The sequence below is a fragment of the Tauraco erythrolophus genome, chromosome 7 (assembly GCF_009769465.1).
Source record: "Tauraco erythrolophus isolate bTauEry1 chromosome 7, bTauEry1.pri, whole genome shotgun sequence".
Lineage (NCBI taxonomy): Eukaryota > Metazoa > Chordata > Aves > Musophagiformes > Musophagidae > Tauraco > Tauraco erythrolophus.
The window spans coordinates 57,028,825-57,051,503 of record NC_141471.1 but is presented as its reverse complement, the minus strand read 5'-3'; the positions used below and the strand labels follow the sequence as shown (position 1 = coordinate 57,051,503).

The following is a 22,679-nucleotide window of genomic DNA, read 5'->3' as shown; positions in this document are numbered from 1 at the left end:
TTCTGCTCCAGAATTGCTGGTTGCGGTCCTGGCCCTCACTTTTTCTTCAGTAGAGATATGGGAATGCTTTCTGTTAACAGTTTCTTGAAATTTCAATATATCTTGATTTTTAAAGCCATTTGGATTTTGAGAAAATACCTCCTGTACAAAAAAAGCATAATGTTTTCAGGGTTTCCTCTTGCGAGTCCTTGAGTAATCTGTGACAGATGAGAGGTTTTACAAGTCAAGAATATGAATCATTTAAAAACCCTATGAAACAGAATGACTTTTCCTGTATAGCCAAAGGATATTTTGATATGAACAATAATTATAGACTGAGGCAGTCTAGAGTTGTCCCAGAAGGTTTTTTCTTTTTTTTTTTTCTGGTGTATTGGAAGCTGCATTCAGCCATGTACGTTAGCATATTTTTGGCATCTCCATGTAGTAAATCCAGCCCCACATAAGAGCAATAAGAAATGGTTTCAATGGACTTTTATCTGATTGTTTCACTTCAGTATAAAATTAGCATTTTTTTAACCTGGTTTGGTTCCTATGGAAATAGTCCTGCTGCCTAGGCAGAAGTCTGTGTTAACTCTTTGCCCTCTGGTAAATTTTGGACATGGTGGATCAGTTTCAGCCACATTCTTCTATGGATTAGAGGTCTTTAAAAATGTGAAGTTCTTAAATGTTTCCTGAAAACCAGTGGCTTGGTTTTCAAAAGAGACTCAAATTGGTGACCCCACAAAGGGAAATGTTAGTAAAATGCTGCCCTTACCTGTTTGGATAACACTAAGCAGGTATTTTCATTCCAATAGCAATGTTTTATCTTGCCCTGATAGCAAGCCAAACAAACACAGATAAAGCATATGATGTTGTGTGTTGGGCTTTTGGAGCAATCATAGGAGGTACTATAGGGAGCTATGGCATTGCTTTTGGTGGGTAAGACCACAAGGGTCATGTGCTGAAGATGTTGGGAAACACAGATGTTGGTGATGTGAGAAGGGACTGGATGGGAGGTGTAGAGGAACCCTGGTGGCACGGTGTTAAGCACTAGAAGATGAGTTGAGAGTATTGGAGAGTCTGGGAGAAGGGGGATGTGAGGGTGACTATTTAGGACATGGAAGGAAAAGAGTAGGGGTTACAGTAAGCTAGGCTGCAGTACTTGTTCCTGTGAGTAACCTCATAAAATACTCTGAAAATAAAAGTAGGCTTCTGCAATTGAAAATCTTTTAGGATAAAACAGTGACTGGATTTAAAACAGCTACTTTGAAAGCAGTCTGGTTTGTTGGCCTTAACAGAATTACTTGTGTTTACAGTTGAGTGTTTTACTGGAACAGATGAGAAGAAACAGGAGCCCCCAGTAGTAGGCACTCAGAAATACTCTTAAGCCTGTTCTGTAGCAGCACAGGCAAAACACGAAGGACTGTATTGCTTTGATAAGAAGAGGCAAAGCGTACCTTCTGATGGCCTGGAGGCAACAGAAGGTCCGCAGAGCTGTTTCACCTTGAGCTGGTTCAGCCAGGCTTCATAGCTCAGACATTGCATCAAGGGCTGTGAAGGCACATCCTGATTTTTTTTTTTTTTGATAGGTAACCTTAATACATGAGGGATTAACTGGGAGCTGAAAAACTCACCTAGCTCCTTCTGCATAATTTAGCCTATCAAACAGGATGTTGCTTCAGACACCCCAGTACATTACAAATGCGGATTGTGAAGTGGATCCTTGCCCCTGCTGGATGAATGCCTGGTGTTAATGGCAATAGTCAATGGCTTGTTCCAAGGAACACCGCTGTCAAATGAAAAATGAGTAGTGTGTCCAGCCCCCAAGAAACCTACAGTTGATGCTTGTCTTTGAAGGTGTTTTGTCTCCAGCCTCTTGAGTCTAAGTAACTGAGGAAATAGCAGGCAGCAGCAGCACCTCTCATTTCTTTTTTCTCTTCTCTTCCAAAACCTAATGTAAGGTAAGACTTGGTGTTTTGGTTCCCTTAAAGAAAGAACATGGGAGACTGCGAAGATCACTTGGCTTTTGGTGTGTGTTTGACATGGATAACCCTTGGAGTCTAGGAAGATGACTGGCACTATGGCTATGTCTACATAAACATAGTAGGGGGAACCAGTAGGAATGGATCTGTAGGAGCAAACAGCTGCTGAATACATTTTGGGGGCTTGGCTTTAGAGCAGCCTCAGTCTGGCAGAGTGAATGCCCTTGAGTCGCTGTAGTGCATCTTTCAGTTTAGCTTCACCAGGACAGGAGTTCATGTGCCTGAAGATCACCATATGATCTGGTGGTGACAAAATGGGGACAATTGGAAGGATCACTCCAAAAGCACGTTGCTCACCTGAAATAAAACATTGATGCATCCTGTATTCAATGTTTGGCCAATCCATAAGGGCGAGAGATTCAGATGTGCAAATGCTTAGATTTGTGTGTGCATTTGCACAGATTTTTCCGAGCGTGCATTCCTGTTGATAGAGGAAATGTTCCTGGCCTTGTAGGTATGACCTTCACAATGTAAACTGATCTATGACTATGTTTTGAATTAGCAGCCAGACTGGAACAAGAGAACTGAAGAAACTATGAGCTTTTCCCAGTCTGCTCAATAGGGGATTAGTGTAGAAGCCTATTATTACCACTTGCATGGCAACACTGTTAACTATTGCATTGCTGCTGGTCACTCTAGTGTTTGTCTCAAAGCCAGCTTGTGGATAAAGCCTAATCCTTTTTGTGGTTGTTTGGTTTGGTGAAATTTGAGCCAAAAGTTTTGAATGGGGCAATACTTTAATATCGTGATGAGTCATGAGAACAATAGGAAATTATTTGTGTCCTTGGGGTATCAGGCAGGGTGTTGTAGATTTTCTGTAAAACTCAGTGTGAGAGTATTAGAGTTATTATTTGTTATTTGTTTTGTGGGAGCTGCTGGGCGTCCCAGAAAAGGGCTATACGAAAGCAGAAAGAAGGCACTTCTCACCTTAGAGGAGTTTAATCATTGCCTTTGTAGTCATCTAGGAAATATTTCCAAATGATTTTATACAAGTGTTGGTTTTGAAATGTGTAAAACTTAGTCTGTTCTCACCACCACTGCATCACTAACATTTTGATGATACCCAATAAACTGCAGGCAGAACAAAGATGTTCCAAGTCTGGGGAAATACAGATGATAAAAAAGGCTTCCAAAAGGAAAAGAGCAAAAATCCTGTAGCCCATATGTCTTGATACCACAGGGCATTTTGGGATGCTGTTCAAAGGTTAAAGTAGCCTGAAAAAAGAGTTAAGGGAGTCCTCCCTATAGGGAAAATCTGACTGCTTGCTCCTCCGGAAGGAGCCACAGCTCCTTTTTATCAAAAAGTGTCTGTTTTTCTTCTCTTCAGTCCATGTGCACATTGATAAGGGTGGCCAAGTTGGAAACAGTCTTCACAGAAGCAGGTAAATGCTGAATGTGGAATTGGTTGTTAGAGTTAACTTTTGCTCATGGTGTCAGGAAATGGTCTAGGCAGCCAGTCGATCTCTTCTGAAATAGTGTAAAAAATGGTAGTTGTGTGTCTCATGGCAAAAAATACTATTGAGTGTATCCACCCTGTAGCTGCATGAAAGCATCCATACACACCTATGTGCTTTTGATGAAGGGTCATAGAAAAACTCCTTAGTTGAAGGGAGAACAGTAAATGTTGACTCTTTTAAAATATAGATGTTTTTACTTCCATGCATTTTAAGATCAGCAGTGGTAAGATGAGAAAAAATACAGGAATTGGAAGAACAAGCCTTTCTGGGTGTTTGAGACATATTGTGCCTTCAGGAGTAGGAATTATGTTTTATTCCTGCTAAGCTTGAACTCTAGAGATGTTCTGACTTCTCCTTGTATGTACTATATGTCAACTCTGTGCTATGCAGAACCACCTCTAAATTCTCTAACAACTCACTTGAGATGTGCATTTGCCTTCCCTCAAGAGAGCTATAGTATTAATGAACACCAGCAGTCTTTCAGAAACATATCCACAATCAAAAATACACATAAACACTCAAAAAGAGTGCTCTGAGAAAAACCCGAATGTAACACAGCTCTGTTGCTATCTAAAAATCCCTGGAATTTGAGTTTTTTTTGTAGAAAAGCTACGTATAAAGAAAATGCACGGGGAGGGGAGGAGTGAAACTAAACCAATTTATGAATAATGGAGATAGCATGTTTGTATTTTTTTAAAAAAGAACTTTCATTTAGTAGCTACTGTGAGACAAATGGAATATTTGCAGTAATTTATCTCAAAGTTTTCTTTCTCTGTTATCTCATTTACTATTACTATTTGCAATGGTGTGAAGCCTCTTAGATAAATGAATATGGACTGCTGGCAGCTGCCTGTAGATAAAGAGCTATCTTATAATTACTGCAGTAGCTCTTTAGCTGCTCCTAGATTTCACTTCTGTCATCATCTCCCTATCTGATGTAGAGCAGCTAATGGGTAATGTTTAAACCAGACTTTGAAAGAATCATTTGCTCCAGTGTCTCTGCACACTGAAGTTGGGAATTTGTCAAGGCTACCAATATACTCTTCTTATCCATTTGTAATAGGCATTTTTTTTTATTTTGGCATTTCCTTATGGGAAAGCAAAACATTCTTAAAGGCTATTTATTAACAGTTCCTTCATACACAAATCTTGTAGGATCTGATTTCCTGTTCATGTTTGGCTTTTGACAGAGTGGTGGTTCTCTAATTTGTATGAGTAGGACCTAATTAGTGACTGAACTTTAGCTTTAAACCAGCATGTTTTCCTTCTCTGTTTCAGCCTTTGATGTTATTTCTCTCCCAAAGACGCAATTCACCATAATCTGACAAGTCTAATTTTTAAAGCTATTGGTTAGTAGACATTTAAACATTTGTTTAAACATTTTCCAGATTGATTTTAGGCTTAGAGGGCCTCATGTTGCTATATTGCCTACTGTGACAAGTGCAAAGATCTACATTTTTCCTACCGTTAGGCTGGGATCAGAACTTGTTTGTTACAGTTATTTTTACCAAACATCCAGTGCATACAAGCAGTCCGCGTTGCCAGCAGAGACAGGAAACGTTAGAAGCAGTAACGTGCATATGAAGCCTGAAGTTGCAGGTCCCTGAGTTACAGCTCTACTCTCTAATTCACGCGCTCTCTGCGAGTTTGGATGGTTGCTGCATCTCTCTGCTTCAGATATAACCATCTGTAAAACAAAACTCTTCACAGTGTACCTGCTTAGAGTGAATTTTGTTGATGTTTGGATTTGTTGTGTCCTGGGGTTACCCATCTTCCCAGTCCTTTTATGGCCTTTGGAAGAAAACCTCACTCTGGCTTTAGGGCTTCTCTTCAGTAGGTCATTTTGTAGTTGGGTCTCTCGCCGGGCCAGGGATGGCAGCTGTGGCTGGCTGAGATCACCTCAGCAAGTGAAGTTTTGTTTTACTTCTGCAATTTTGCTCTCTGTAAAACATCAACAGAGGTGCCCAGAGGCCAGACAGCTTTCACTAAGCACAGCACTATCTATTTCAGGATCAAAAAGTGTCAATGGAGCAAAGCTGTCATTAAAAGACACCCAACAGAGAGCCTGCACAAACGCTGAACAGAGAGGGTATTGGGTATCGTAGGCCTTGGCAGATACTGGTGCCAAGTGCTGGTGCAGCAGTGCTGGTTCGTTGTTCCACCCTGGCTGCTCTTGGATCCAGTGAGAATGACTTCTCTTTACCAGACCGAGTCACTTATTGCCTTTGCCAGTTATGTATCTGGTGGGCCACTTCAGCCAGATGAAACCGGGATATGCCATTTCCAGAGCCACCAAGGTGACACGAACACATCTTGTGCCTCTATTTCACCCTCTTACTAGTAGATACAGTCAACGCTTAAATGCAAGGGTCTCTGAATATTCCTGGCATGTATGGCTTCTGACCCATTCTCCCTTTCAGTGCTTCCAGAGTTCACCTGTTGTTTGTGTGGTGTTAACATCGTTAGTAACAAGGCACTAAAAACCTTCTGGAGAGGAGTTGCGGCAGGGATGGTGTGCTTTATGGTCTTTTGGGGAAGTCACAGTAAAGAAGCCTGTAGGTTGCCAGTTCTTTTCCTTAAATATCTTTAAAATGTGGTAGAGGTGTTTACTGTGTGCCAGAAGATTCCCATTTTCATTTAGTATTTCTCCATAAAATAACAGCTATGGTATTATGAACCTCTTTCTAGGTGAATGGGTAGGAAAGAGTTTTCCACTTCAACTGTCATCCTGAATATCAGGAGAGAAATAATGCAGACAGGGAGTACAGCAGCCTCATGCTTTCTTGGTGATTTCCAGGGTCTTTATGCCTGTGGATAAAAGTGCTTCTGTGCTGTGCAAGGCGGGCCCTTATCGCTGTATAGCCAAGACTGATAATGAAGCTAGTAATGATCACTCACTAAAGCATTTCTGAAGAAATCAGTCAGTGGGGAATACTTACTGGTGCATTGAAAGCCAGGTTTTGGCCTCAATTCCACAAAAAAAAAGCATAATCCATGCAGTGTGTTCAGACCATTGACTGGGTAGAATCAACCACGGCATAAACAGTGGACAGCACAAACATAAAACTCTTGGCAGGATAAGGCTTGAAGCAGAAAGATTTGTTCTGTAGATGTTGTCAAGCTAGCCATGTGGATTTTGAAGGTTCAGCATATGTTTTTCTTCCTTTAGTTTTCTAAACCAAACTAAATCATTCTCACTCCGTACTGTTTATAGCAGTTAAACACACTGTTCATAACATTTGAATATTCCCACGCTAACCTTCACAACTACTGTAACAATTGTGTGTGCATTTAGCTTTTGTAATCTTTCTCATCCATTGATCTCTCCAGCCCTGAAGACACTTTCTTCACTGAAGATCTTCCACTTTGTAATAAGCTTGTAGTTGAATACCATTTTTCATATAAAAATCACTCCAGATTCTCCAGAGATTCTTTACACGGTGGTGCTTCAGTGCGCACATCTGAGTTATGTGGGGTTTTTTTGCTTCTATAGCAGAATGGATCAAAAACTCCCATCTAATTTTCTGTCTGCTTTTACGTCTTTCAGCATTGTATAAGCCCATTTTTCAAATAACTGCAAATTATTTCCCTCCCAATTATTTAATGAACGTTGTTAACCTGGACAAGTGTCATCCTTGTTCACATGTCAGATCTTCCTATGTTCCTTTATATCATGTCTTTATATTGCCTTAGGCCTGCAGAACCTCTTATTTTAATGTCTTCTAGCAAATTTCATGGATGCATTGTTTCCTCCTAATCCTCTTTTTCCAAATTGTGCTGTAATTAATGGAGAGGCTTCCACTGACTGTGAGAACTTTGAAACTTTTATTGTATTAAAACCAAACAAAACTATACTCTTTCATGTTGTACCTTACCACATATTGTATATCTTCAGTTTTTCCATATGCACTGAGGCAGTCATGATCATCTTTGTATGGATTCCTCTGTTTCATCTTCAGTTCTGCATGCAAGCTGGATGTCACTAGTTGTGGAGAAGTTTGTGCAATGCGTATCTGAAGTATAGCTATTGCTGTACTAAACCCCAGATGTGGTCCATCTGCTGTAGTGGTGAGAATAAATCTGGAAGTGCAGGAGCTTTAAAGGATAAGTTTGTAGCTGGGACGGGTACAGCTGAAGTAGCAATGAAAGCTCTTTGGATACTGTGGTAGTATCGTACTTTCAAGAGTATGCAGAACCAAATGACACTAACATTACTAGATAGGTGTGCATCCCTCTGCAGCCTAACATCTGCTATGGGTCTTTTGGCCCCCACAAGCTGTTATTGCTGAGCCCCAGCTCACTTTTCCTCATTCTGTCCACCCTTTTCAGCAGAAGATTTGTGGGTTACTGGAGAGAAATGGATGAGTGATGGGTTGTGTCGGAAGATGGATCCCAAACACCTTGAGATACCATGGAAGAATAGGACCCGTTGCTGTTAGCTCTGGTTTTAGCCAGAGGCTCCCCCATTGCAGGGAGGGAGAGGGAAGTCCCTCAGGTGACAGAGCTCAGACTCTCGGTGTGGTTAGAAGTAGTACGAGGAGGGCAGGACAGTGAGGAAGGGCTGGATCCACAGTTCATCCAGAGCCTTCTGAAAACTCACAGGAGTATCAGGTCAAGTTTTTAATAGGGTCTCTATAATTGGCAGTCTTGTGTTCCCTTTTTTGTCAGTGTCATGAAAGATCAGAATGATATCTCCCAGCAGTAATTTGGAGGCTGCTGAAGTGGTAAAGGATAATGTAATATACTGCTCTGAAAGTAATCCGGATGTTCAAAGGTTAAAGTGTTTTGCTGAAAGTTCTAACTCCTTGATTTGGGGAGTGAATGACAGGTGTCCTTGGGTTTTATGTGTAATTCTTTCTGCTTCAGATTAGGTGGCTCAGATTATTAACCTACCATGCCTGCCTTTCTGTATGCCTGGAACAGTTTACTTAGGACGTCGTTTCCTGCCCTCAGTGACCAAGAATTACTGCAGCTTTGCCAACTCTATCCCTATTTTGTTAGTTTATGCTCTTTTATCTCCCTACTTTCCTTTGGTCTTTCTCTTGCCGTGTCTTCTTCTCACTCCTATTCTCCATTCATTGTTCGCATTTTCTCCCTCCCAATTTACTTTTCTTTAACTGGGTAGGGGGTTAATTTTTATGGGATTAAAATGAACCATTAATGTACTTGAAACTAAGCACATGCATAGCTTAGCTCTTAGGTCAAGGACTGAGCTTTCAGCACAAATGAAGAATTTGACCCTTGCTTTCCAGAGCTCTTCTCCCTATGCTATAGAAGGAGGGATGCTAACTGTAAATTGTAGTATATTCATTGTCTGCAGCAGAAATTGGCAAATGAATTAACGGTGAAGTTTCAGTCCACATTAGAGCTGGACCTGTAGCTGCTGGAGTCAGTGGAAACGCTCCTATCGATTCCTATAATGATAGCCATTACTCGTGATTTTTTTACTGTAGTATCTTTGTAAATAAGAAATTGGTATCACTCTTCTGCATATATTTCTCATGAATAGCTCCTCTCCTGCAGAATGCTGACCACTTGTATACTACAGCTTTTAGGAAGCACAGCTTCCAAGGGCTAGGTTTTGCAGTGCTAAAGAGTTGCAAAATGGAACACTAGCAAGACCTGGTGCAACTCACTACGATCTGCGTTTGTGAATTGTAGAGGCATTGTCGTCATTTTGTGTTCTCCTTCAAGTGGTAAGTTGGGTACTACAAGAAGGAATGCCAGAAAGAGGAAGCTTATCCACAACTTACACTTGTATTATCTTGCAAAATAATTTTATTGATATTCTATGCTTTACAACATCCCTTTCCTGTAGCTTTCTGTGCAAACTGCAAAACAGACCAACCACAGCTTGGCCTCTTTGTACAAAAAACTATTTTTGAAAGCATTTTGCTAACTATCTTCATATGTCTTTATATTGCAGACGTACCTATTGACCAAAAGCACTTTTAAATTTCATGCTAAAGCAAATTTGTTCAGCTAAAGACTACAAGTTCTTCTGTAATTTCATTAGTACAGCATTTCTTATTCATAAAGGATCAAGACATGAAGTGTAGCTTCTATTTTTACACAATGATTACATTAAGTTTATAGGAAGCAAATGTTGAAATACGTAATGCTAAATCAAGTTAGTGGTGGTTAAGAGACTAGAATAGTGTACCAAGTTTAGGCACCTGTCTGACTTTGTGTTCCTGTCTCCTGTTCCCAATTTTGAATTGTTTGCTTCTTTGAAGGCAGGCCTAGGTTATTCTGAATTTTGTAGTTACTATTCTTGGAGAACACAAAAAGATAGGCTGATCATATTTATTAGCAAAATACTGTTTGAGAAGGGAAGTAGGTTTTTCATTTTCCCCTCTTAACTCAAACCAAGCTAACTGAAAAGGTCACTCAGTGATTTTTAATTTGGACTCCATCAGTCCTTCTGAGGAAGATGTATTGACTATCTGTTTGCCTCTCTGAGGGTTGAAGGCAAGCTTTCAAATAGTGAGGTCCTGTCTGTTCAGCGCAGGCTGCTGATAGCTCTTGAAGTCCCCGTCACGTTTCTTACAGATCTTTGGGAGGGGTGGTTTTTATCAACATTTCCTGTAATTCCTCTGAAGAACAGTGTGGTCTTTGTCAATTTGTTACTGTCTTTCATCTGAGAGATAGCTCTCTTTGGTGGCCGCCGTTCTTTATCTCTCTCTCTATATATAGTGCTTGTGGAGTATATTGGGATCGCCTAGCATGGAAGCGACAGCGCGGAATATTTTTAGCAGTAAAAGGCAGTGCTTGGAGGTATCTGGTTTGGTGAGGACAAGCAGTCTGTCAGAATTGCTGCTGGTTCCCAAAGCACTTGCTAATGTTTGCTCCTAGCATGCCTTGGTCTTCCTGGCCACTGCTCAGGCCCTGGCTGCCTGGCACCTGCTCGTGCATCACCTTCTCCCATTTCTCCAGGGACCATGAGAGATGCGGGAGGTCTGACTGCTGCTGCTCCTGTCCCTGCGCAGCTTTGCAGGTCTGCAGCTGCCTGCCTTCCCACCGGCAAGACAGCCAGGACCTCTGTGTGCCCCAGAGCAGGGGAGGCAGCGGGCAATGTCTGCCAGCTCCCTGTCTCAGCTGCCCTCACCGTCCCTGTCTTCAGCTCCAGGACCAGCCGATGTTCAAAGGGCAGCACATCCCAAATACTCTCTCGCTTGGCACTTTCCTTAATTAGTTGCCTGTTTACCATCCAGGGAAATGAAGCCACAGATCTGAGGGCGATGGCAAAGTGTTTGCTTTTTGGCCAAGTGGGGCCAAACCCAGGCTACGCAGTGGATTGCAGCTAAGCAGAGAGCTAGTTTAAAGGTTAATCTCGTTTCAAAAATTAGAGGGAGGGAGATGCATTACAATCCTTCATTGGAAAAATGTCAAAAGCCATTAGCTGCTGGCTGAAATATATGAAAGGGAGCAGCCTTAACTCTGCTCTTCAGTTTGTGTGGAGGTGAAATGAAGCATTTCACCATTTACCTTCGGGAATTAAGATGCAACATGTTTTTAAGGTCAGTTCCTTTGTTATAGAAATTCTCAGTAGAAATATGAAATAAAATCGATTTTCCTTTGCACATACCCTTTCTCTCTAACATACCATCTCGTCCATTCACTTACGTATGGCATGAGTGTTTATATATATGTGCATATATGTGTAGTGCCCTAAACAGCTATGTATTTTCTTTGTCAATATGCTACATACATAATGTCCATGTTCAGGGAACAGCATGCCTGGAAGAGTATCACCTGTCAGCTAGAACAGGTCAATCAAATGTATCCATACATTCCAACCTCCTGACTAGGTTCAACTACTGCTACTTTTAACTTGCTAGGGGGTATTTCTTCTTATCTTTCACCTTCCAAAAATATATTCCTTGAAAAACTGAAAAAGTAAGATTTCCCTCTTGCACCTGCATGTATTTTTCTAGAGCTAAAACTTGTCTGGCTTAAAAATCCCAGCTAATGTAAATTTCTACTGGACTAAAAATAAGTTTTATTTCTTGGAAAATAAGTTTTATTTCTTTGGAAAGAGGGAAGTACCTAGCTTTTTGAAAGAGACGGACAGGGCTTACATCTGGTTGTGAGAAGGATCTACATACTGGATTTCTAAATCATGACATTCGTAAGTAAGTTTTATTTACAAAAACGTTTTTATACTGAAAGGCTCTTCTGCTCCTACTTGGGATGACCTGCATATTTGCAGAGCTCTGTAAACTCCTATGAAAATATCCTTTTACTGCCCAAACCTGTATTTCATCTGTGGCTGCTATTCACAAACTGCGTGTGCATGCCTAGCTCCGTGTGTGTCTGCGTGTAGCCCTTCCCTGATGTGCTTTGCTACCTGACCTTTTGCTCTGGTTGTTGTCCTTCCCGTACACCCTGTCTCTTGCTTCCGCAGCAGGAGGTAGCGTGCAGATGCTGCTTGGTGGGAGTAGCTTGTTCCAGCTTTCCCGTTGTCTCACCTGTCACCTGTAACCATATACTGTCTTGCTTATCTCTCCCCTTTGGTGGTCTTCTACCTTGGGCATGCAGATGGAGAGTGGTCCTTTTTCTCAGCCTAGTTTTCCAGATCTCTTGCACATTTTCAACAAAAAAGAGGAAAGGGCTTTCCACAGCCATCCCTGCTGGCTCAGCCCGCAATAGGGATGTGATTTGGTTTGGGTATGGGCATATGCCAACACCTCCGTCAAATTAGAGGGATTGCGTGACGCAGAGTTCACACTGCCTTTGTGCCAGCTGCGGGAAGCAGACGACAGCTGATGCAGTGGAGGTGCCAGCTGGCCCTCACAGATACTACGTATGAACACAGCATTTTAAATCTGATTCGGGAATCTCTTGTGCCGCTAAACTCTAGCCTAAAATGTCTGCGATTTCTTAAGCAAGGCCATCCAGTGTAGCTGTGCTAAGCCTCCTTAAGCAAGCATGGTATTTTATAAACAATCTATCTTAAGGAACAGTAATTACCCATGCGTCTTAATAACATGGCAGGCATTGGAGCATCTCCAGCAGCTTACAGAGACTAAATATGACAAACAAACGTCACGAGTGATGAAAGCAGAAAGCAGCAAGCAGCATGCCTGAGCTGAGGGGATGCTCTCTGTGCCCTGTCGGGATGAGAGGCCAGGCAGAGTTCCCAGCCTGCAGCTCAGGGCAATGTTACAGTATATGCTCACCCTTAAGTATAAAGCATTTTCCCTGCCAAAGCGAAAGGAACAGTTCATAGGTTTAAATTTCCTCGTGTGTATATAAGTGTTCCTACTTCTACAGAATGATGTGGGTAGTTGTCACGAATGGCTGATTTGATCTGTATCCAAGATGGTCCTTTTCTGAAGGTAGTCATTAGTAAACCAAAGCTCTGAGAGCAACGATGTATGCTTATCTGCCCTTTTTTAATATATAATTTGGCATTTAAAAGAAGACAAAACCAACTATAAAGTAGAGGAAGAACAGAAATAGTATCAGAGGATTTTCCTGTTGAAGCATTATGTGCAGAGACGTACGGTATGAATGTGCTGAAAGATTTCCACTTCAATACAGAGCGTGAAACACAGCTAGTGAAATAGTTACTGACAATTAGCAAGTCAGCGAAGGGAAAGTGTATTGTAGATAGCATTGCCATTTATAATTATCCACTGCAATCATTAATGGCCTCTTTAAGAGGATTTCTGTTGTAAATCCCTGAAGAGAGTGGCACCAAAGAGCTGAGCGTTGGTAGCACACTTACCTTCCTCCTTTGAGAGCACAGCTATCTAAAATGTACACCATTGGTACCTGCCTGGTGCTTTATTCTTTCAGTGAAAGTGTAGTTTCCTTCAATTTAAGAGTCTACTTTGTTTAACACTCATGTATATATATGTATTTAATAGTATGTTAGTCTTTGAGTTTCTTGGCTTTGGGCTGCCTCTTCCGCTCATACCATCAGTCCGTCCTCAGGCACAGTGTCTCTTGTTGCGTGGCATCGTCTTCATTTTCTCGTTGACCTACGTGATAACGAAGCGAGTGCTTCATGGTGTTTACAACTGAGGTGGTGTAAGCTTCGATTGAGTGGTTTGTGTTTTTCCTCGGCTTTTAGAATGACTAATAATTAATGTAATTTTCTTTAGAACAGGACGGCAGCACTCTCCCAGGGCTGTTTCATCAGCAAGGTTGAGTTAGTTAAAATGCATTTCTTCTCCTTGCCTAGAGGCCGGGATGTGTTTACACACTTCTATACCATGTAGAGCTTGCACATGGGTCAGGAGAAGAGCTTGTTGAAGCAGTATAAGATGAAACTTGGAAGCAGACTGAGAATTTATATTGGGGACAACTAGAAGGCCACTCCTCAGGCTGTCTGCCCGCCCGCTTTTTATTCACGTGCAGCCCTGTGCATGTGAGGTGGTTGCTTCCTCAGCCATGTTTTTCAGCAACTTTTTAGAGACTGTTCATTTTTGTAGATTACTCCTTGACTTCTCTGAAGATAAGGTGGTAGTCTGACAGCTTCTAGATGTCTTGCAACGCTGCGAGGGGACAGCGTTTAGTTGTTAGTCATTTGATTTTGAGGCTGAGAGCCATGAAGGCACCCAGTGAGTGGGATTCTTCAAAAACAAATACACTTCACTGTACACTGCAAGAAGTAACCACATCAGTTGTGATAGGAGTGAGTGTAGTACAGATCCCTACATGTAACTGTTTTCCGTGGTGGGTTTTTAAGGGAGGAGTTGTGCAAAAGAGGATTTTTTTTTTCTGCTATCATTCTCTCTTACAGCTAGATAATTATGTTTAGGTAGGGATTCATCCATGCTAAGCCTGATGTTTTAATTTTTAAGAATTTTGTGAAGTTTTATTTTTTAAAATTAAATTTCAAGAAAATCTGCAATTTTAAGAAGAGTTGCACTTTTTAAAAACATAAATGAGCAAAAAAGCTAATTTCTCAACATGTGGTGCCAAGCTGTCTAGCAGCTTTCGTGTGTTCTGTCAAACCAAAGCTGTATTTTTAGCCTGACTCTCTGCTATGCATGTTATTGTAACAGGCAGTTGATGAGACCGTTCTCTTTGTTTGCAGATGAGGTCTTGTCTGAAAACTTTTTGGACTACAAGAACCGTGGCGTCAACGGCTCTCATCGTGGTCAGATATCTGGAAGATCGATGCCAGCTCTTACTTTGTGGAACGTAAGTATTTTTCCACTCCTGCTACAGTACAGTTCAGCCATTGCAGAAAGATAGTTGAACCACTGAAGTTGTTCTTATGTTCTTACGATGTTTTTGTGCCCCATATATGTTTTAGGAAATGCCAAAAAACGTTATCAAAAACTTTGACTTTATCGAGAGGACCTGTAAAGTTTTATGGAGTTTCTGCAAGCAAATAAATTTTGTGGGCGCTGACTTATTTATGTAATATTTTTAATACAGTCGTAAATAAGTGTATAATCTATTTGCTGTTATTTGAACTGCATCATTAGCAATGAACTACATTAACTTTAATACGGTATTAAGAAAAAAGGACCTCAGGTGCATAATCTCACTCCAGGAGGATTCACACTGTCTTGTGATTAGATGCATGCAACAGCTTCAGTTTTTCAATTGTACTGAATGGTTCTGATGATCTGCCTTAGCCTGCTGGGCAAAATTCAGAAGTTTTGTAAAAGCGTATACAAATTGCATGAAAGTCAGGTATATCTGTTTAAGGCTATCTGAATTTGAGAGCCATCAAGAGTATCTTTGATATAACCTAAATTCTAAAGGATTTGGAAAGGATATGAGTTATATTTGATTAGATTAACCTCTGACCTTAAACATCTGGTATCAGCAAGGGTGTTGCATGCAGACATTTACAGGTACTCAGTTCTAGAAACAGGTACTGCTTTGCAGTATGAAGCATTGCTGATGGTCTGTAATTCCTAGTTTTAAGTTAAATTGAGAAAGTTTTTCTAAAGAATTAAGGGAGCTGCTGAGTGTCTACAGGACATACAGGTTATGATACAGGATGCTTATGTCCTGTATTTTGAAAAATACATTTATGGAAAACTGTTTAATAGATAAGAACATTGATTTTAGTTATCCTGGTTTTGGGCAGAATACGTTACAGGATCTAACCTTCAAAGCAGCTCTCTAATTCGTAGCTGCTTCTTTGAGCTGCGGCTACTAATCCATGAGACTGATCATGCTTCCTTTTAGCTGTTAAGAAGCGTGGGGAGGAGATGTAATATCCCAGAACTGAGTTTTGAAGAGGCCTTAGTACCTCAGTTTACTGAGGGAGGGTGGAAGCGGAACTGGGCTGCTGTTAGCTTTCCTGCCTAATCCACAACAGAAAGAGGCCATGTGACAAACACTTAAGAGAGAGCCTCTTCAGGTGGGCCATGTTTCATTAAGGGCTCAACTGCACAATGAATTATGCTAGCTTAATAAGTTGCCCCCATTAGCTGAGACGTAGTAGCTGTTGTTAATTGATTGCATATACATTCTTCACTTGCCCTACTGTAAGAAAATGCAACTTAGCATAGCCATCCTTCACTGATGCTTAAAACCAAGTCATACTACGCTCTAGTTGGGCAGCCCACGCTTGATGAGTTGCTGCTTCTTGGTAATTTGTTAGGCTGCTATCATTAGGTTGTGAATCTCAGCCCTGAGATTAGGTACCAGTGCACTCATCAAGGACAAATCATTGCCCTGTCCAGAATTAAAATAGGAGAAAATTAAGTAGGCAGTAGTAAATAACAGCACGTGTGGATACTCTTACAGCTACTTGACTATTGAAGTGAGAAGTTAAAGCAGTGGAAAATGTTGATTTATGTGAATTGTATATATCTAAAGGCATATTGGAGAGTTCCTGCTCATTGTCGAGGCTTATTGTCGTGGTTTAACCTCAGCCAGCAACTAAGCACCACACAGCCACTCACTGTATGAAAGTACACAACTTTACAGTTGATTAAATGTTATATTAAAAACTGCAGTGTTTGGAAACCTCATGTATTTTCTATCCAGAAACAATGCTGTAAACCACATTCTTTCAGACTTTTATTTTTTGAACAGAGAACATGTCTTCCTTTTATGTTACATAGCACAAAAATGGTGATATTTGCAGGAATCAGAGAGATACAGGTCATCAAAATCAAATTCATCTAAGAAATCTATTTTCTTTTTCTTGCCATTCACTACAGAACTGAGAGCACCTGGAGGACAGAGCAAGGGTATGTTCAGTGGTAACGTGGTGTAAGAATTGCCATGTTGGTCCAAAGTTAACCTGACCTGGTGTCCTGGCTCCAAAAATAGCCAATAGTGTAGACCTGAGGAGGGTATAAACAAGTGTTAGAGAGTCTTCCAGCTGGAGTATTCTTAGCTTCTGTTAATCTGTAGCTCAGGCATTTCCTGAGATAGGTAGTCTTTTTGTTTAGTAATTGTCGAGGCATATAGTAGGAAGCTAAGACGTGGCAATTTCTTTTCAAAGTATCTGTATTGTTTTTCTGTGCATTGTGTTATACTTCCCTTAACTTGCTATGGATTGGAGTCTTGCTGATTGTAGCATTAATTTTGTATAAACAGAGTAGGTCAGTTGGGAAAACAGCCTTTAATTTCTGCTTTTACTTTTCCTGTAACTATTTCCAGATACCTTGGTATCTGTTCACCATGAGTCAATATTGGCAATTTATCAACCATACAGTGCTTCAGAAAACGTTATGGTATACACTGCAGTGTTTTGCCCATCATAGCTGGCAGGAGCCACCATAAAGGGGAAATCACAGTATGGCCAAATAAAGAATCAGCCTTACACAGAGAATTTAAAGTTCCTAAGAACTTAAGGCACCCACATGGACTGGCTAGGTTGCTGTTCTTGAAACGTATAAGGTTTGACATTTTTGATGGTGCTATTAGTGACTGAAAATAGGCTTATTATCGGGGGACCACAGGGATCATCCCGTCCAACCACAGAAGTCAAAGTTTTTCTTTCGCCAACAGTTAGACTCTAGAATTCCCCATGGGGTGTTTTTGTGTCACATTTAAGGAAATTACCCTTATGCTGTGACCAGCCAGCCACTTGACGTAAAGAGCTTAAAAAGACATTTTTAAACCTTTTTTATTAGAGAGCTACATGAGGGAACTTGAAAAATCAAAGATTGGCTGATTTGCAACAGTGGAATTCCCATTAATGTGAAAAAGAAGCATTAGGAATGAGGTCAAGTAAATAGACGGTTATTACTCATTTTCTGTATCTGGAATCTGGAGACATATATCAAGTGTTTGGGACTATTTGGTTCAGAAGCCTTAATGTTCTCTGATTAGTTCATAGATTTCATAGATTTCTAGGTTGGAAAAGACCTTAGAGATCATCGAGTCCAACAGTCCCTAATGTCCCATTAAACCGTATCCTTAAGTAGTTCATCCACCCTTTTCTTAAACACATCCAGGGATGGGGACTCAACCACCTCCCTGGGCAGCCTATTCAGTTATCCTTTCTTTCCTGCCTTTTTGAAAATTAACAAGCAAATGAAATAAGATACTCTATGTAACCTATAGTCATGATACATAAAACTGTTATTTAGGTACTTAACAGAAAACTGACATCAAATTGCTGTAGATAGCAATTTGCATCCAACGGTCTGAGACCCGGAATAGGTGTGAGAAAAAGTAACTGGAAGTTTTCTTCTTCATCGTGGCAGATTGTCACAACAGAAATCTTCTATTGGATGCAGTCATAATTATAATTACTGGAGGACCACACTAGACAGAAGTTGTGCACGTGCTGCTGTTACGGGCAGAAGAAACTGGCAATATTGTGAGAGATGTTGTAGAAGTGCATCAGGAGCGGCAAACACAGAGGAAAGCATGGCAAGAAGTTGAAACCATTTTTTGTGTTAACTGCACTTCTTGTACTTTTATAAAACTGAAATTCTGCAATTCAGATGCTTCTCTGTTGTTTAAGCTATACTTCACGGTATTCACAGTGAGTTGCCCAGTCTGAGTCATTAAGGGTTACTTTTTCATAAAATCTCACTAGATTGAGAAAATGCTTTTTGTGTTGTAGGTCAATGACGATGCAAATAACTTTCGCTTTTTGGAACATGCTTCTGTGTTGTGGGGGTATTTGGACAAAATACCTGTTGCTTTGAATTTGCTGATAGCCTGGTTTAGGACCATCTAGAGAGCCCTATCACCTTTCAAAACAAGGTAATTTCTGAACACGTACCCATACAGCATTTTCAGATACCACAGCTGTTTAAACTTTGTGTTTGTTTTGTAGTGATCTATTTTTTTCACCTTGAAAAGGACTAATACCTTTCCCAGAGAAGCGTATGCCTTTCCACTTGCATATCACAAACTTGCAATATAATGCTGCCAGACAGATATGTAATTGGTGTGAGCCAGAGAGGGAATTGCTTCCAAATTACAGCATGAATGCTGGCAGAACAGAACTCATCTCTTATTAATACCCAGCAAACAAAAAGCTTTAACAGCTGCAGAGGCTGTGTTACACTATGGCCAGTTTTGCATTTCTGCAGAAGTCTAGCAATTGGGGTTTTATGACAGCCAGTGATAAACAGTAACCATCCATTGTAACCATGAAATGGTTGGGCTTTGGGGAGAGGAAGGAGGAGGGAAGAGAGGCTACGTGCCACTAGGGATGTATACCTTGTGTTAAGGCTTGGAGGGCACTGCAGTGAAAGAACCAGCCTATAATGAGTTTTCCAGAAGGTAAACATGCTCTGCTTCATTGCGGTTTCTGGCACGCTTTTTTGGCTTATACAGCAATATAGAGTGTGGAAGAGACCGTTTCGCTGAGGTGTGATGAAGCATCTTCCTGAAAACACAGTATCAAACTAGCATGTCCTTAAAATTACGAGGAAAGTTTTGACACTTCAGAATTGCACTGAAGATAACCAAATACCTGCCACCTCTGTTAATCTACTGGTCTTTCTGTAGATTGTTTTACTACCTGGCAGCTAAGAAAACCATTTCCAAGTGTAACCAGTCATCTGTGTGGCAGTTTTATGCAGAAGCTTATGCAGCAGTTGTTTGTTTAATTTGTTGCTGTTGTTGTTGCTGCAGTTTTGTTAATAGCAAAGATGGATGATAGACCTTGCAGAAAGCAGAAATTACAGGTTTTTTTTTCCTGTTGACTAGCAGGGAAATAACGTAAAAAAGCATGCAACTACAGCAGTCTGAGAGATCCTGGTACATCTGCAGGTATAAGGCATATGTTCTAGATCATGGTCAATATATGCCATATATGTGTGCATTTATAGAATATGTACAGAAATGTCCTCAAAATTGACAAACAGCCATTTCATCTGGGGCGCTCTCTAGAAAAATACGTATTTTGCATTGCTTTAGGAAGCCTATAAAAAGGCCACTTTCAAAGTATGAGTAATTGAAAGATGTTGTAGGCTCAAGTGTTTCCAAATAAATGAGACATGTCATGATCAACCAAAGCTTTAATGAAACTGGATGTAGTGGGTTGACCTGGTCTGGATGGCACATGCCCACCAGGCCATTCTCGCTCCCCTCCTCAGCAGGGGCGGGGAGAAAATAAGATGGAAACAAAACTTGTAGGTCAAGACAAAGGCAGTTTAATAATAGCAAAGCTAAGACCACGCACAGAGGCAAAGGAAGACACAAAGATTTATTCTCTGCTTCCCACCAGCAGGTAATGTCCGACTGCTTCCCAGGAAGTAGGGCTTCAGTATGCATAGCAGTTGCTCCAGAAGACAAACGTCATAAATAGCGAATGCGCCCCCTTCCTCCTCCTTCCTCTTGGCTTTTATTGCCGAGCAGATGTTATATGTTATGGAATATCCCTTTGGTCAGTTTGGGTCAGCTGTCTGGGCTGTGTCTCCTCCCAAGATCTTGCCCACCCCAGCCTACTGGTGAGGGGAGAATGTAGGAGATACAGCCTTGATGCCATCAGAGCACTGCTCAGCAGCAGCCAAAACACTGGTATGATATCCACACCTTCTGAGTTACCATTACAAAGCACAGCACTATGAGGGCTGCTGTGGAAAAAATTAACTCCATCTCAGCCAGGCCCAATACACTGGAGTATTTGAGAAGATTTCCTTTTTCTGGACAGGTGGTTGACAAGTCAGACAACTAAAATAATTTCCTGGCTCTGTTTTCCTTATCCCAATGTCTCTCAAATCACATGCACTTCTCTTTATGAAGAGTGCATGAGGGGAGAAAATAGAGATAAGGCTGTTGAAGTCCATCCTGCTATACCTTTGAGCAAATTAGAATATGTGCATGCATGACTTTAACCTTCAGGAGTCCACAGGTGGTAAAAACTGGAGCAACAGAGAGGCATCTTCAACAGTTTGAAGGCTATTTAGCAGAATGGTTAAAGGTGTCAGAGAAAAAACAGATGTGAAGCAATAAGACACTTGTGTTCCAAAAGGTGCATCTACTGCTTATCTCTCTCCCAAGGAAGACATACTGTAGTTTTGAGGTTCTTTCTCTTCATCTCTTTGCACATGTAGTAGTCTTATTGGTGCTTTTTGATTAGCTCCACCCTACACACAGTGTTTAAATTTCTCCTCCTTTTCCTCTGCCTGGTACCCTTATAGTAGTTTAATATTCATATTTGAGCCAGGCTTAGCTTTGAGAAGAGGAACACAGTCTGAGCCTGAATGAAGGCATTTCCCTGTTGAGGGCTCTTGAGGTTCCTCAAGAACCCTTTGCTTTTTATCCTTTGATCAACCCTTTAATCTTTGCCATTGTTGCATTTCCTATCGGTTTGTCTCTTACAAAGTCATTCTGTGCCAGGATTGTAGGCAACAACCTATCATAAATGGAGGTATTGGTCAATCCACATAAGACAGTAGACGACTATTTCTTAGCTTCATGCGTGGTAGCTTAACTGAGAGACTTGTATGTGAATCAGATTTTTTTCCGTCTTTCTCTCCCTTTCCACAACTTGTTTTGACACTTCGGCATATTTGTTTGTGCTGTGGAGATCAGGGCTGTTTGTTTATTTGTTCCCACACAGTGAGGCTTGTGTTGCAGGATAACATGCTTGGTGACACCACGCTGGGACAGCCAGGCTGGTCTCCACACTACCTGCTCTCATGACCGCTTTTTCATGGCAGTGCTTAAAGAAATTACAAAATCTCTGCTTGCACAAAGGTGAGATTGAAGTGAGAGCTCTGACAGGTTGGCAGTAGGAGTTTCAGAAAGCTCTCTCAAGGTGAACTGGAAAGCTTTAAATGAGGAAAAAATGCCTCATCTTAGTCATGCTGGACTCAGAGCAAGTCTTTCTTCACTAAGCCATAGTTCCCAGCCACAGGGACCAGAGCTTATGTGGTCTCCTGTTTTGACTATTTAGTACTAAATAAGCATAGACGTTGTATCACTGCATCAGAGGCTGGGCATCTTCCAATTCCAAGGCAATGGTCAAGAAGTTGCGATAACGTTTAACCAAAGCTTTAGTACTAATTGCACTGAGCATTGGGGCATTTTGGACTTGGTGTCAACTCACGGATCTATTCTTGTTTGTTAACTTCCAAATTGTTATTAGTTGTTGGTTTTTTTTTGGTGGGGGGAAGGTGTTGTTATTTTTTATTACAGTAGTGTCTAGTGTCTCCTGTGAAGAGTAGATCATCTTTTCTATGTACTAAGATATTTTCTGTCCTAAAGAGCTCAGGCTAGATTTTTGAGATGAGTACAAAGATCAATACAAGCATTTGAGAGTGAGGCCTCAAAGCTGACATAGAGTAGATAGATTAAAAGATGAGAAGTGGAAACAGAGGCACAGAGTGAAGAAGTGACTTGCCAATGCACAGGTACAACTGCAGATAAGACTTCAGTTCTGATACTGCCTGCTTAGTGTCTCGTCTGGTTATTTTAGGCCACCTCTTGTCTGTTTGCAGTCTGCATTATTGGGAATTACTTAAAAGTTGTACCCTGAAAATAAATGTGCCCTGCACCATGGTACATCCCTCTTCTTTTTATTCTTTGAAGAACAGAGTTTCTGAAAGGTCTTCTGCTGGAAAGAGGGGAAAGATTTGGGTAGGGCTGTTATGGGTTTATCGAAGTTGGAATGAGCCTGAGAAAAGGTGATATTGAAGGAATCAGGATTTTTTCTCTTCTGTTCCATTTCTTATTTTTAAGCCAGCTGAGGGCATGTTGGAGCTGCTTGTTGCTTTCCTTCCCAGAATTTTTCTGTTCAAGGGACAGCAGTAGCTTCCTTGCAGTCCAGCAGCCCAACTCTTGCCTGGCTGATTTTCTA

The 22,679-nt window shown here is 41.0% G+C and overlaps 1 protein-coding gene across 1 annotated transcript in view; it reads left to right on the top strand.

The window, feature by feature from the left end:
- The window catches only part of HECW1 (HECT, C2 and WW domain containing E3 ubiquitin protein ligase 1), a 179,665-nt gene that overhangs the window by 468 nt on the left and 156,518 nt on the right, over positions 1–22,679 (top strand). Inside the window, 2 exon segments of the mRNA XM_086614549.1 lie at positions 14,529–14,594; positions 14,597–14,635. Coding sequence (XP_086470675.1) covers positions 14,529–14,594; positions 14,597–14,635 — 105 coding nt within the window.